This window comes from Drosophila busckii, chromosome X (genome assembly GCF_011750605.1).
Source record: "Drosophila busckii strain San Diego stock center, stock number 13000-0081.31 chromosome X, ASM1175060v1, whole genome shotgun sequence".
In the NCBI taxonomy this organism is placed as follows: Eukaryota; Metazoa; Arthropoda; class Insecta; order Diptera; family Drosophilidae; genus Drosophila; species Drosophila busckii.
Window position 1 is genome coordinate 1,671,648 of NC_046608.1, and position 16,076 is coordinate 1,687,723.

The following is a 16,076-nucleotide window of genomic DNA, read 5'->3' on the forward strand; positions in this document are numbered from 1 at the left end:
ATTTTCATAAACAAACTAAATTACTCAACCCATGAATAAGTACAAGTAATTTGCTGCAAATAAATAGTAGTTGTGTATTATTATTAAAGCAAAACGTAAAACGCAAGAGAGTGATGACTCCCCCTGACTAACAAAAAAGATTAAAAACAATAACAATAAATACGAAAACCAAAACAAAGAGTTAAAATACAACAAACAAATCGTTAGTTATATATTTCTATACATTTATATATATGCACGCTTGTATGCATAGAGAACTGTTTGAGTGTGTGCCATTAGTAATTATTGTAGCACTTTTACCGTTGACAAGTTTTATAAAATTTACTTAGGCTGCCATTGTACATAAAAACAATCAAATTCAATAAGCAATAGTAACAGTTAAGCAATTGAAACACAGCCAAAAGCAAAAGAAAAAGCAAACGCAAATTCAAACTGCTGGTGTGCGTGTGTGTGTTTGTCTTGTTTTGTTTTTAAATATTTTTTATAGCGTATATTATATATGTAGCAATGCAACATACAAAAAGCAAAAATATTGCTAGTTTAAATGAACCCAATCTCACGGGTTTAACAATAAAACAAAATACAACAAACAACAAAAACAAATTATAAGCTTAAGTCTAATATTGATGCCTTTTGTAAATGTATATTTCAAAGCTAAACAAACATAAGAAAACAAAAAACCAACTCTCAAGTTATAAATTTACACAAAACAAAAGAAGCGTAAAGCATAGAGTAAAGTCTAGTGAGTTATCTTGTATGTATTTGTATATGAAGGGAAAACTGATGTATGTGCTAGGTATGTAACTGATGAATGCAACTCAAGTTTTAGTCGTTTTTGTTAGCCTTAAGTGTTGAAGCGTAATCATGAATCCAACACACACACACTCACACACGCCCACACATACACACACATACACACACATACTCACACACACACACACACCCACACACACCCACACATACACACACACCCACACATACACACACTTATACACAGCTTATTTATTTAAATTGACATTTTGTTTAACTTTAAATTCAATTGATAAGACTTTGGCATGTACATTTTTTTTTGTTTTCAATTTAAACATAGAATCATTGTTTTTATTTTTCAAATTTTATTGAAATATCCTCCCGTGCGCTTCCCAACTCCCCCGCACCCAACTACTGCACTCTCTATTTATTTTATAGTAAAAAAATGTAGTGGAAATTATTATGAGTATGAGGGAAGCGCGTTTCTTGTTTATTGTTTACATTGTCTGATTTCATAATTAACTTAAATTAAATTGATTAAACTTAAGCATATAAACTATAAAGTTATATATAGCGTATATTACTTATTATTATAAAGAAAATTCATTATTAATAAACATATATTTACCAATCACTCTTATAATTAATACAAATTTGTCAAAGCGTCGTTTAAGTACTTTAATTGTTAGCTTAACACTTGTACATGATTTATGATTTACGTGAAAACATACTTAAACACATATGTATACATACATGCACATCCTACACACATACATACATACATGATGATGATGATGATGATGATGATGCAAGAAAAAAGAAAATTGCAAACATATATACACACATATTTGAATTAAAAAGAACTTAAAGCAAAAATGGACTATGATTAACGTCGAGTTTATTGGGCCTTTTGTTTATTGATTTTCTTGTTTCGTTGTTTATAATTTAGTAATGAGACGTTAAATACAAATTAAGCATTAATTTATAGACATATTCAAGTGAAAATAATTTACAAATCTAGCTATAGCTAAATATAAATTTAAAAGCAACTATATTAAAAATACAAATAAAAACATTGAAAAATTAAAAAAAAAAAAAACCAAACAATTGCGCATTTTAATTGACAGTACTATTAAACTTATGGATTGAAGTTTTTCAGCATTAAGTTTACAATTCAATTCAGTTGTGCATAAAGCTGTTTTGTATTTTTTTCTGATTACAGTTTATTAGCAATCAGTTGGCATTTAAATTATATGTTGTGGAATTTATTGTTTGTGCGCCATAATTATTTAATTGTTTGAGTATTTATACTGATCTTTCGATCTTAACTAGCCTGCGACTTATCAAATAAATGTCAATATCTTCAGCAGCTATAACGTAGCTTAAGTGAAGTATTAAAAACAAGTACGTCAATTGCCAAATCGAGTAAGTGGCGGCGCTTTAATCATTATCATAATAATCAACCCTCCCCCCTGAATCTCTATGAGCGATTACTACAAGAATGAAAAGCTGCGTCAGATCCGTTGCTGATGATATAGTAATGATTGTGAACATGTGAATGGGTTGGCGAATGTGTTTTATATACCCAGCAATCAGTCGAATGTCTCTGCATTGGGTGTTTACAATGTATTTAAGTTAAGGTATTAAGATATTCGCATATCTGCTTTCGGCTTTTCGCTTTTGTGTTAGTTCTCATCGTAAATTCATAAAATTATTTAGTGTCGTAGTTTATCTTGTTATGAACATAAGTCTACAGAATTTATTTATAAAAGCGCTCTCAGTTAAAAGCAGAAAGACTTCCATTAAATTACATCCTGACTACGCCTATGCTTACATATAAAATTATTTACAGAGTATTTAGTGCTCGAGCAGCATTTTGATAAACAACTAACGAATGCGAAAGTTTTCGATCTAGTCAGCGTACTTATCCAAATACTCACACTCAGTACTGTGCACTTACCTACGCTTGTGTATATGTGTGTGTGTGTGTGTGCATGTGTGTGTATTAGTACAGCTGTACCTGTAGCTCGTACCTGTGCTAAGTTCTGCTTGGGATGGTTCTTGGCGCATTTAGTTAACTTAGTTCCGTCAGTGCTAGCCGTGGCATTAACGGCAACAGAACTCAAAGCTCGCGACGCGCTTCCAACTTAAAGTTTGCACTTTATGTATTAATTAATTTACAAATTTTAATGGCACTAAATATTACGCGCAGCTAATAACAAAAACAAACAGCAGCAGTAGTTGTGAAAAACACGAGAAGCAAAAAACAATTGCTAAAATTAAATCAAGCAAGCACAAATTATGGAATTGAAAGCCTTGCCACAGAATGGTGCCAATGGCACCAGCAACGGTAACGCCAATAGCCTTACCAATAACAACAACAATAGCAAAGACGTAAGTACGGCCAAGTAATTAGTATTACACTAGTTGTGAACTTGAACAAATCGTCTAGCTTAACTTAACTTGGCGAACTGCTTGTGATTTTTTTTTTAATGTGTTTACAAGCAATAAAGTCAAATGTTTAACAAATATATGTATGTTTGTATATTTTTCGAAAGAACTCAAGTTGACTATAAAAAGCGTCGAATGCAAATATTGCATCAATTTATAGGCAACAACAATGCGATACCCTGTAAAGTTAATCTAAAGACAAACCATTTGCAGACTCGCTTATCTAAGTAGATCGTTGAATTATATACGCGCCCATATACCAACATATGTACAGACTTATGTATGTAGCACGTTTATCGAGTTTAACGTACAAGATATAGCTCTATTTGTTTCATCAGACACGTTTCACTTATTGTTTTGATAAAGCCAGCAAGTTCAAAGGCCCACGAATGCGTCAACATATGTTATACGATATTTATTTATTTATTTTCTTTTTTTTGGCAACATTCCTCTTTAGTTAGTTCTCTTTGCACAGCCTTGCCGCATTATAAGTCAACATACAACTTGTTTATTTATCATTAAGTACGCAGTAATTAATACTATTATATATGTATTTACTACAAAGTGTATTAACAAGTCGTGCGCGCATCATTTGCTTTGCTGCCTTTGATTTGATGTTTGTTTTTTACAGCTGCTGTTTAAACAATAGCGGACCTATATATATAATATATGCATCTGGCTAATCAAGTTTGACTCGTCATTAGCTATCTGGATTTGGTTTTATCTACAGCCAAGAAAATGTGCTAAAATCCAACTGCAAATATGCAAATAGTTATTATACTAAGCGCAATCTAAATGTGTTTTTTTTTATGGTTATTTATAGTTTCGCTGCAATTAATTACAATTTTGTTGCAGTGTAGTCCATAAACACAGCTTACAAGTAATTCTCTCTCTATGACTGACTATGACAGCATTTCAATTCATTAGCTTTGAGTTAAGTCCCACTTACTTGGGGAATTTTGCAGTCCCCCTTTCGTTTGCTATTTAAATATTGCGCTCATTGTTATTGTTTTTGTCATTAATGCAGTTTATGCGTAGGTGTCTCAATACCGCTGTGGAAACCCCCTAAACTAGTTTTGTTCAATTCAATTGTCAAATGCTTGGGTTATATCCACAGCTTATTTATAACAACTGATGCAAAATATTCTTGTAGAAAAATACTTTACGTAACATATTTAAGATTAAATGCAGTATACCAAATAGGCATTAAGATTTACATCGGACTTCCACTGGACATCCTGACATCCTGACATCCTGACATCCTGACATCCATACTTTGGAAATATAAATATTATTGAAACGATGAAATTGAATAAATGCCAACACATGCAGTCCTAAGCATTTTTGGATTTCTGTGATGCCAAATAAGCCTTTTCTGCCACCTTGACCAGGCTATCGAAGCTCGCATGACCGGTCTCCATTACCATGCTGTGAAAGATTTTCGATTCACTTTGGGTCAACAGTTCATAGGGCGCTCCGAACTCTACCAACTGGCCAGCATCCATAACTAACACCTTATCGGAGTCCATAATTGTGTTTAGGCGATGGGCTATTGTTAGCACTGTGCACTCCCTGAACTTATTCCTGATCGTTGCCTGTATAAGCGCATCTGTTTGTGGATCAACATTCGCTGTGGCCTCGTCCATTACCAGAATGCGATTCTCGCGAAGAATAGCTCGCGCCAGACAGACCAGCTGTCTTTGACCCACGCTAAAGTTAGTGCCTCCTTCGGATATTTTGCTCTGTAAGCCACTTGGTAGCTCGCTGATAACTGGCTTTAACTTTACTGCCTCCAGCGCATCCCACAATTTGGCGTCGCTGTACTCTTCAAAAGGATCGAGATTATAGCGCATGCTGCCTAAAAAGAGCACGGGCTCCTGAGGTATGATGGATATCTTGCTGCGCAGGTCATGCAATCCCAGTTCATTTGTGTCGCGACTATCGATGAGGATGGAGCCATCGTTGTAGGACAAACGGAACAGGGCGTTGATGAGCGAAGACTTACCGGCGCCAGTACGTCCAACAATGCCCACTTTCTCCATGGGTCTGATCTCGAAGTTGAGCGACTTGAGCACATACTTGGACTGCGGATCGGGAAAGTAGCGTAGACTGAGATCGTCGGCAATAATTTTTCCTTCTTCTGGCCAAGTGTTGGGTGGCTTTTTATCGGGCTTAGGTTCATACTCGCCTTCGGGCTCAATCTCATCGTATTCGACAACACGCTCCACGGAAGTCATGGTATTTTCCAATTCCGCAGACTGTCGCATGCCCCATTGTACCAATCCAGTCATGCCCATGGCTTGAGTTATGGCCAAACCTACTTCGCCAGAGTTTTCGGGTGGGTTAATAAAGTAATTGAGTATAATAATTACAATGTATAGTGAGCAGAAGCAGTCCAAGTAGTAGCCGAAGGCTCGATTTGTGGATAGGAATGAGTAATACCCAGAGCTATGCAGATCTTGAAGATTATCGAACTCGTTAATAAGCGCTTTCTGCGCACCCAATGCTCTAATGGTGGGCAGTCCATTTAAGGAAGCACTCAGATGAGAATATATGGGTGATCTGGCAACAGCTTCCAATCTTTTTACATCTCTCGATGTCTTAAGGTAGAACTCTCTTATATAATAGAAAATAATGCCTAGCGCCAATGTTAGAATCAAATAGTAGGGATTCGTAATGCAAATGACGACAATGATGCCCGTCAAAGTGAGAAAAACCTGCACTACGTCCAGCATAATAGTTGGCAACAGCTCATCAATTTGTCCCAGATCTTTTGAGAATCGATTCAATATGCGACCGGACGGATTCGTGTTGAAGAAGTACATAGCGGCACGTGTGATGCCCCGGAACATGGCGTTGTGTAATTGTGTTGAGCTGCGCATGGCCAGCTTATAGAACAGCAAACTACGCACCAAGGTGAAGATGATCACAGCGAGATTTAATGCTGTAAAATAGTAAAGATCCATTTGATCGGTGCTTGAAGCCGCAATATTTTTATTCTTGTCAACCCAGAAGGAGAGAAACACATCCGCAGCGGAACCAACAATCTGCGCGCCCAAGCATAGAAATACCATGAAACTAATCACAAGCCAGCCGCTACCGGCTGCCAGATATTCCTTATAAAGTCCCAAGCCAATCTTGCCCTCAGCTCGTGTCTCCTGTGGCGACACATCTTGAGTCAGGGAATCGGTCATCGAACTTAGCGATGAAAAGCTTTCATTGCGTAAAGTCTGTCGACTACCCTTGCTGTCACGTCTGCTGCATGAGGACATGCTTACACGATCCCAAATATCACCAGCAAGGCTCTCATTGTCATCAGCTGCCTCTTCCGACTTGTTCCGATCCGTCAATAACTGTGCAAAATCCAAACCACTGCGCTTCATTGAGGCATATGTGCCCATTGCACTGATCTTGCCATTGTTCATTATTACAATCAGGTCGGCTTGTTCTAGAAACTGCAGCTGGTGTGTGACTAATAGAACTAGATCGCTTCTCAAATAGCCTCGCATGCACTGATCGAACAATTGACGTCCCACATGCGTATCCACAGCGCTGAGGGGATCATCAAGCAAATATATATCCGCACGACGATATACAGCTCGAGCCAAACTGATGCGCGCTTTCTGTCCGCCAGACAAGGAAGCACCACGCTCGCCAACGATCGTCTTATCGCCATGCGGCAGCAGCTCAAAGTCGCGTTCCAGCGCACACTCTTTAACCACAGTGCGGTATCGATGCTTGTCGAGCGCCAAGCCAAACAGAATATTCTGACGCACTGTGCCAGTGAAGAGCCAAGGTTCTTGTGATGCATAAGAGAATCTACCATTGACCTTAAGACTGCCGTGCTCTGCAGGCAATTCACCCAAAATGGACTGTATCAAACTGGATTTGCCTGCTCCGACAGGTCCAATAACAGCTACCAATTGCCTTCTGGTAAGCTTAAGGTTGATGTCCTCTAGCGTGTGCTCCGTGGCTTCGCTGTTCCATTTGGCGTGAAAGTGGCTGAATTCAATCAGACTCTCATCGTTGTCATTACACTTTGGCTCATCGCCATTGCCATGGTTTTTTATTGTCTCAGGCTGCTTATCTTTGTCTGTGAGATTGAGCTCTATTGATTTGTCTGGAATGCGAGTTTCCTCACGATGCATAAAGGTTTCCAATCGCTTGATGGACACTAAAAGCTCGGCAAATTGTCCAATACCTTGCGGAAAAGACATGGTAACTGAGCGGCGCAATATATTGTAATAGGCAGTGATAAAGAACGCCTTCTCGGCAGTCAAGACGTGTCCCAATAGCACATAGCCCACCAAGCTGGCAAAGGTAAATATGCGAGATAGGAACATGGCGAAAGACATGAGCACACCTCGAATATAGTTCACTTGTTTAATGGAGATCATTTCTTTGGTGCGTGTTTGCTCGATCAGTTTACCAAAGGGCTTCTCCCAGGCGTACATTTTGATGACCTGTATGCCCGATATGATTTCGTTCATCATGCGGACGCGTTCGTCCGTACGCAGCGCCGTCCGCAATCGCAGCACTGAAGTCTTTTTGCCCAAATAGGCCTGTAGAGGCAAGAAGAGTAGCATGACGGCAACACCAAAGAGTGCCGATACTTCTATCTGTAAAAAATAAAACCACTTAACTTACTAAGTATGATGTTTAGTTATTGTTAAGCACTCACCTGCTCAAACATGAAGTACGTAACCAAGATCAGTTCGAGTGGCGCCAGCCCACAAGTAATGCACATTAAATCAACACGGTAATCGAAGCGCCCCACATCGTTAGATAATAGATTGACTACCTGACCGATTGTGGTATCTCCCAGTGAGGTGCGACTTAAGCGCAACGCTTTGCGATAAACTAAACTGCAAAGTGCAACACGCATTTTCATGCCCAAGTGAAAAAGGCCCAGCATGTACGGATGCCCAATGGAGACGCTTAGGACAGAGCCTGCAATCAGCCCTGCAGCATAGAGTTGCGCCCTAACGGGGTCTCGGTCGACTCCTGCAAAGTAGGACATAATGCCAAACAGGCAAATCGGTTGTGTAACCTTTGTGAGGAACTCCTGATGTGCCAGTAGGACGCCTGCAACAAACATACGCCAGCCAAACACTTTCATCATTACACGACCCAACCGGGGTGGCAACTTTTTAATGGACCTTTGCTCAACTTCATTTTCCCATGCCGTGCATAATCGCTCGCCCAGTGTATCCGATTTGTGTGCCTTGAGTGGTCGATAAAGATCCGATTGCTCTAGTGTCTTTTTACGGCCCTTGAACAAGACGGGCATAGCAAAGCAGAACATGAGCTCCGACAAAAAGTTGGTGCTCTCTACCGGATTTTCTGGCAGTTCATCGGCTTTAATTGTCTGCATTTTTGTCGATCGTTTGTTGCTATCTACATCAATTGTTTTTATAAATACTTTTTATGTATGCATACACACACATAGGTGTACATGTAATGTTTTGGATGTATGTATGTATAATTGCACGTTTTGTGAGATTTTTATATTACAGTTTTTCGATTTTGTAACTTTTATTCTTTTGCTTCATTAGCACTAGTTTGATGTATGGCGGACACGCGCTTATTGTTAGTATAATTATTTCATCATTAATAGCGCAGGTATGTATTGTTATCATATAGTAGAAGTGCGAATGTCTATGATCACAATAGGAATTTTTCTTTTAGTTGAGCACGTTAGTAATATAGGCACTATTTTATTACACTATACAAATTTATGTTTGGTACCAAATTGATATGAACAACACAGATCAGTAACAAACGAACGAACGCACTAGTCAGACAATTGAATTTCATCACAACGAGCATATACTTTGTATATACATAATATGTATGTACATATATGTATGTAAATGGGTAACGCAATTTTATTTTGTATACATTTGCTATCGTTTATTCCGCGGCCGATGCTCGTACTCCGATGGCTAAACTCGTTTTGAGTCTTGTGACTCGTTTTGAGTCTTTGTGTCTTGCCCAACAAACTCATAAGAGCGGCTCGATTTGATAGTTAATTAAAATTTACAAATGGTAAAGTTGCAAAATACTGGAAAAGTCCCCAACTATAAAACTTACTATGGCAAACATTACAAAGTTGTAGCTATTGTTATTGTTAATTTGTTAGCTCTCTCTATTAAAAAGCGCACTAAATTCATTTTGAAAATTTTGATTTTGATAAAATTTGTAATATGTTTTTAAACTTAATATACAAAAAAAATTTGTTAAAGCTTATAAACTCACTGGCAGCAATATTTGTAGTCGTTTGCTGATGTTTCTCCAACTGCATATAAAGCTTACGCAATATATTAAGTATACGTAACAATGTTTTCAATTTGTTAACATTAAACGCTTGTCTCAGATATGCCGCGAAACTTGCCTTCAATTTTAATACTTTCTTTGCGTCAAAACATTCTTAGAAATCGTATAATATTTAAGCTAGTAAAATTTATAATTGCATGTACGGCAAAACTTAATGAACTATGCAACATTAGCAATAGGCACTATTTTGTTAAACTAGAAGATCATAAACTTAGTCGTCATGCGGCTGCATTTATGGGCATAATTTGGGCTTATCTTATCGCATGACAAATCAGTTATAGTCGCTGTGATTTCCACGCTTTGGCGCCTTCGCTGCAATTGGAGCCAAACTTGTAAATTAATCAATTAAAGTTTAGCCATAAATGTTTTACGGTTGACCTCGATTGCTGGAAGGGAAGTGGACAAATTTGCGTCAGTGCGTGGATAACTAAGATATTGGTACTATGACGCTGGTCTAGACGTTTGGAACTTTGAGCTTAGATAAAATATGCGTTAGATTTGGAATTTGGCATTCATGTCATGCGCATGACAACCTGTCAGTTATAATATAAGATATAAGCGTAAACAATTGTCTGCAACTACTTATCATAAATTATATATGGACAAAAAATAAAGCAAATCGTTTGACTAACATTGACTTTTATCGCTTTGTTTAGATAAACGAAAAGGAGGCGCAAAGCGCTGAAAATGAACGCACCAATTGGTCAAATGGTCTGGAGTTCCTCATGTCCTGCATATCGGTGTCCGTGGGCTTGGGCAATGTCTGGCGATTTCCCTTTACGGCCTATGAGAATGGAGGTGGCGCCTTTTTAATACCCTACATTATAGTATTATTTTTAATAGGTAAGCCAAGCCCCAAGCAAATTTAGCAGCACTTTCGGATTTATAAACATTTGTTTGCAGGCAAGCCCATGTATTATCTGGAGATGATCATTGGACAGTTTACCAGCCAGGGCACCGTTAAGATCTGGTCCATTTGTCCAGCCTTTCTGGGCGTGGGCTATGGCCAGGCCTTTGCCACCATTTGCATCATCACCTACTACTCCTCATTGCTGGCGCTGACGCTTTACTATCTGTTCGTCTCCTTTCAAGCGGAGTTGCCTTGGTCCTACTGTCGCCCCGAGTGGATCAACTGTGTGAACTCACGCAACGAGGATGCGGCCAAGTCCTTGCTAAGCAATGCCACGACACTTTTGTCGCCCTACGCCTCAGCGAATAATACCAAACTGCAAAGCAGCTCCGAGTTGTATTTCCTGTAAGTAGTAGAGCCAAACTTTAGACTAGCCCAGCAACAACTTTGTCCTCACTGTGCATTGAACTGTGCATAATAGTAAATTGAGCTAATGAAGCTTTAGGTGCTCACAAACTTTCATTTTGATTCAGTGACTTCCGGCTTAGACCTTTTCCGCATCAGTTCTATTTAAACTGCTTCCAATATATTTTATTTATAATTTGCCATTTGTGCTTTTGAGTATTTGATTTTCTTTAAATGCTGAAAGTGTAACAATAAAATAGCAGATAATGTTGTCTGATTCTTTGTGATCGAGCTAGACTTGTTTTAGTTTATAACGCTTAACCTCATTGCTTATGTTTATCAATTTAGAAACGTCGTTATCAAGGAGAAATTGGATATAAGTGATGGCATTGGCTATCCGGATTGGAAGCTTACAATAGCGCTGTTCGTCTCCTGGGTGGTCATCTTCCTGGTGATAATGCGCGGTGTGAAGAGCTCGGGCAAGGCGGCTTATTTCCTGGCACTCTTTCCGTACGTGGTGCTCTTTGCGCTGCTGGGACGAGCTGTTACCTTGGAGGGCGCTGTCGATGGCATTTTGTTCTTCCTCAAGCCGCAATGGGGTGAGCTGCTCAATCCCACGGTGTGGAAAGAGGCCGTGGTGCAGTGTTTCTTCTCGCTGGCCGTGGGCTGCGGACCCATCATCATGTTTGCCTCCTACAATCGCTTCAGTCATAGCATATACAGGTGAGCTGGGCATGGGCATGGGCCACGGCATGGGCATGGAATTGAACAGACACTAATTGGATATTTTTGTAGGGATGCCATGATTGTCACTACTTTGGATACGCTTACGAGTCTGCTGGGCGGCATTACGATATTTGCAATTCTTGGCAACTTGGCGCACAATTTGCAAATCGATAATATACGCGAGGTGGTGCGCAGTGGCACGGGCTTGGCCTTCATATCCTATCCGGATGCCATATCGAAGTTTCAGGCGGTGCCGCAGCTATTTTCGGTACTGTTCTTCTTCATGCTGTTTGTGCTGGGCATTGGCTCCATAGTTGCCCTGCAGAGCACTATTGTGACCATTATATGCGATCAGTTTCGCAGCTGGAAGTACTGGAAGGTGGCGCTGGTCACATCCATTTGTGGCTTTCTCATGGGCCTGGTCTATGTGACGCCGGTAAGCGCAACTTGGATTTGATAATTGTATATATAAAATAATAAAATTTATATTCCAAAGGGCGGCCAATGGATTCTAACGCTGGTGGATTTCTATGGCGGCACCTATGTGGTTTTTATTCTGGCCATCTTTGAGCTGGCCGGCATTGTGTGGATCTATGGACTGCAGAACTTCTGCGACGATATTGAGTTCATGTGCAACAAGCGTGTTTCCATGTACTGGCGCCTCTGCTGGGCCTTCTTCACGCCCGTCATGATGATAGTTATATTTATCTACTCAATGGTCACCATTCAGCCCATTAGATATAGCGACATATACTTTCCACTCGCTGGCGATGGTAAGTCCATTCGCATCCCTTCCAGCTTAGCACAGAGATGAACAAGCGTTTGCCTTTTTTTCAGTTGCTGGCTGGCTGCTCTTTGCCGTGGGCGCTGCGCAGTTCCCACTTTGGGGCTGGTGGTATATGAGCACACATAGGAGTGGCAGCTTTGCCAAGGTGAGCAGCTAATCTTCATGCATGGTACAGCTTTTAAATTGCTAGGTTTATTCCCGCAGTCATTTATGTCAGCCATGCGACCCAGCGACAAGTGGGGACCAGCGAATCCATTGACCAAGCGCGATTGGCTGCTCTTCAAGGATGAACTGCTGGCGAAACGCGCCACACAGGCAAAGTCCCATAAGCTGAGCTTCTTCTGGCAGAAGCTCTGCAATCTCTGCGGCAGTAGTAGTAACTAACTAACTAACTTATTAAGCAATAGATCAAAATTCAACTGTATATAAATCTATGGAAATCACAAAACATTTATTAGCTTTTGTTATCGTATTGGCCCGTATCTTTAGCTTTAAGCCTAGTCAAGAAACTATTGTTTTTTTTTTTATTGTTAAAGCTGTCGTGTTTTTTTTTACGTTCTCCTTTACTTATATTTTGCGTTGTAGTCGTTCAAAAACAGTTTATATTGTTATTTTATGTTACAAGCGTCGAATTTAATAATAATCTGAAATTTGTAAGCTTAAAATTAAAAGTGTTTAACTAATCTAACCAAAGCTGACATACTTTACGTAAGCTCTGTTGCCCATTTTGATTGCAAATAAAATTGTATAATTGACTACAATAAATTAAAAATTAAATTCGTCAAGTTGGAGTTTTTGCTAACTTTGAAAGCTGTTTTGAAATTAAATTAATTTTCAATCAAGTCTGTAAAATTAATTAGTAATTTACTTAAATATTTAACGTTGGCTAAAACTGACCGTTGGACCAGGGAGTTTGTGGCTTAGGTCATTCTCAAAGGAATAGTAAAAACAATAGCTGCTCGTCCTGCTTGAAGAGATGCTGCATCAGTTGCTTTTATTTAAATAAATGCATTCTTTGTATTTTACTTATTTATAATTCACTTTAAAGTTAATTTGCTTGTTTCTTTATTTGTTTTGATTGTGTTCATGTTTCTTTATTGTATTCATTTGTATTATACAGAGGAATATGAAAGAAGAGTTAGTAGGAAACGCATTGAGACATAATGACATAATATGAGCCAAAAATAAAACAAATCTAAAGTAATTATATGAATGAAAATATCAAACGAAAGCTGCATTTGCTATCATTTTACACTTGTCATTTGCTAGTGAGGGAGAACTGTGAGTAACTTAAGTGCTTGTAAGCAAGCACATTGATTTTATTTGTGATTATTGAACTGACAACTCGCGCACTGCTTGTTCCATCGCCAAGAGTCCAAGCACAACTGACCGTGACCTACATGCGTTGTTATCTGTAAGCCTCCCAAAACATGTGAGTGTCGCTGCTTTGCTGCTCGCATCTTTCGATCTCGATCGCTCAGCGCTGCTGCTGCGGCTGAGCGTGAGCAAGAGAGCTCGCAATATGGCGGCCAGCAAAAAGGAAGAAGAAGCGTAAGGAAAAAAGAGCACAATCCGCTCACGTTATATTATTGTGAGTGAGTACATGAGTGGGTTTTGCTTTGATGATTGATGTCTGGCTTAGCGCTGCTGCTGCGGCCAAACTTGAGCGTGGCCATTTCGTTGCTTAGAGAGCGCTGTGGAGTGGATTTTGCTTTGACTATTGATGCATTCAGACTTGAGCTAAGCTTCAGTTAATATAATTTCACTCAAAGTATTGAGTCTACGAGTGAGAACTTGCATTGAAACATTAAATAGAATTTGCTGAATAATTAATTGGCCAAATACTTACCACAATAATTACAATTCGTGCCAAAAGAATTAAAATACTTGTAATTTGTTTATTTTTGTTTTTATTATGTTTCATACAAAGCCCTTTATTATGTTAAAATTTTTCAATTTTGTCATAATTTACTATTTTACAATTATTTTGTTTTGCTTTATACTTTTGCTTTCATTTTTATTTTTTATACCGTTTCAATTCATTTTCAGTTGTCCTGCATTTTGAATTTTTTTCTGCTGCTGTTGTTCTTGTTGTAGTAGGGACTTCTGTTTATTTTCATTTATTATTTGCATTATTATAATTGATTGTGTACATTATAACAGTACAACAATTTATTTATTTAATGGTAAATTTGCTATAAATAGTGGGGAATTCTTACGAGGTAAATGCTTAATGAGCAAAAAAAAAAATCAGATCAGTTTATACTACGTACATATATATGTATACAAAATAACAAATTGTAAATCTAATAAACATTTTTAAAATTTATATACCAAATACATTTTTATATTTAGTAATGTTGTTGTTTAATTGGTTTGCTTGGTTTACTCTTTTGTTATTCTTGTGTACTGCATTTTGAAATAAACGCGAATCTTTAGTTTCAATGTTTTATTTAATTGTTCATAATAGTTTAACATAACATGTTTATAAATATGCTTTAATGACTACAGTTTCACGTTAATGCGGTAATTGAATTTGTTGTTTTTAATTATTTCGGTGTGTACTGTATGCATGCGAATGTGTGTGTGTGTGTGTGTAAGTGTCTGTGTGTGTAAATGTTTGTGTATTTTCTATTTGCTTATGTTTATGTATGTGTGTGTGATGTTCACTATATTTGTTGTATATTGTTTTCTTATTTCTCTTTGTTTTTTTTTTGTTTTTGTTTTGTTTTTGGTTTTAAATCGTAAAATACTAATTTAGCAAATGTAGGCACCCTAAATATTAAAGCTTTTGCAAAACACGGCTTCTCAATAAGATATAACAATATTTAATTTAAATATACAATACCGTTAATTCAAAATAAACAATTTTTTTGTGTGTAATTATTTACTTGTATTTGTTTTTTTTTGTTTTGGTTGTTTTTTGTTTGATCTGCAATTGTTTGTAAATTACATTTCATATATTTTGTATTTAGCATAAATTTCTTGTAGAAATTCTTACATACAAATACAAACGGTATTTGTTTTTTTAAATTTATCTTAAGTAATTGTAGTATGATTTTGCTTTTAGTTTTTGGATTAGTTAAGATTTAATTATTCTTATGAATTTTGTTTTGCTTTTATTTAAAAAAAAAATCATTTAATTTATTGTATTGTAGTTTAGTATTTAGATTTAACATAATTTTTTATTAGTTTTGTTTGTTTAATTTTTTCTTTGTTTTTGTTTTCAATAAATTGGTCTTTGTTTCGGCTTTCTTTCAACTACAGAATACATTCCTATAATACATATAAAGTCAAATATGATCTTTTAATGGTTCGTATAAGAGTATATAGTATAATTTTGTTTTCTTTTGTTTTTCATGTTCATGTTCATGTTCTTCTTGTTGTAATTCCTGTTATCTTGTTGACCGCCTGTTCATGTACATATATAATATATATATATATATTATATATATATATTATATATATATATTATTGTATAGGTGTGTAGCGCATTTCAACTATCTACTATGTCGTTTACCGTTAGGCCGGATATCTATTTAGTTTGGTTTTTTGTTTGCAATAGTTTTGGTTTATAAGTCCTCCAAGTATGAAACTAAACTGTGTAAATGTACCAAAATTTTCTTCTTTTTTACTTGGAGCTTTTGGTTTGTTTTGATATTCGAGTTGTAGTTGTACACCAATCAAAACATTCAAATCCACAGCTGATAGTAAGTACCCAAAAATGTGCTATAGGTTGTTTCTGTTCAAGCATCGAGAACACACAGACAC

General features: G+C 37.4%; 2 protein-coding genes across 2 annotated transcripts; one reads left to right on the top strand and one right to left on the bottom strand.

The window, feature by feature from the left end:
- Positions 1 to 2,831: 2,831 nt before the first annotated feature.
- Positions 2,832 to 13,075, top strand: LOC108604953 (sodium-dependent nutrient amino acid transporter 1). The gene is made up of 8 exons (XM_033294269.1): positions 2,832 to 3,144; positions 10,194 to 10,380; positions 10,441 to 10,792; positions 11,141 to 11,515; positions 11,588 to 11,954; positions 12,015 to 12,291; positions 12,356 to 12,450; positions 12,510 to 13,075. The coding sequence occupies exons 1-8, from the start codon at positions 3,052 to 3,054 to the stop codon at positions 12,687 to 12,689; spliced, it is 1,926 nt and encodes a 641-aa protein (XP_033150160.1). The 5' UTR covers positions 2,832 to 3,051; the 3' UTR covers positions 12,690 to 13,075.
- LOC108604274 (probable multidrug resistance-associated protein lethal(2)03659) lies at positions 4,464 to 8,607 on the bottom strand. Its single transcript, XM_033294266.1, has 2 exons — positions 7,883 to 8,607; positions 4,464 to 7,820 (listed from the first exon to the last, which is right to left on the bottom strand). Exons 1-2 carry the CDS (start codon positions 8,573 to 8,575, stop codon positions 4,536 to 4,538), a joined length of 3,978 nt encoding a protein of 1,325 aa, XP_033150157.1. The 5' UTR covers positions 8,576 to 8,607; the 3' UTR covers positions 4,464 to 4,535.
- Positions 13,076 to 16,076: the final 3,001 nt, after the last annotated feature.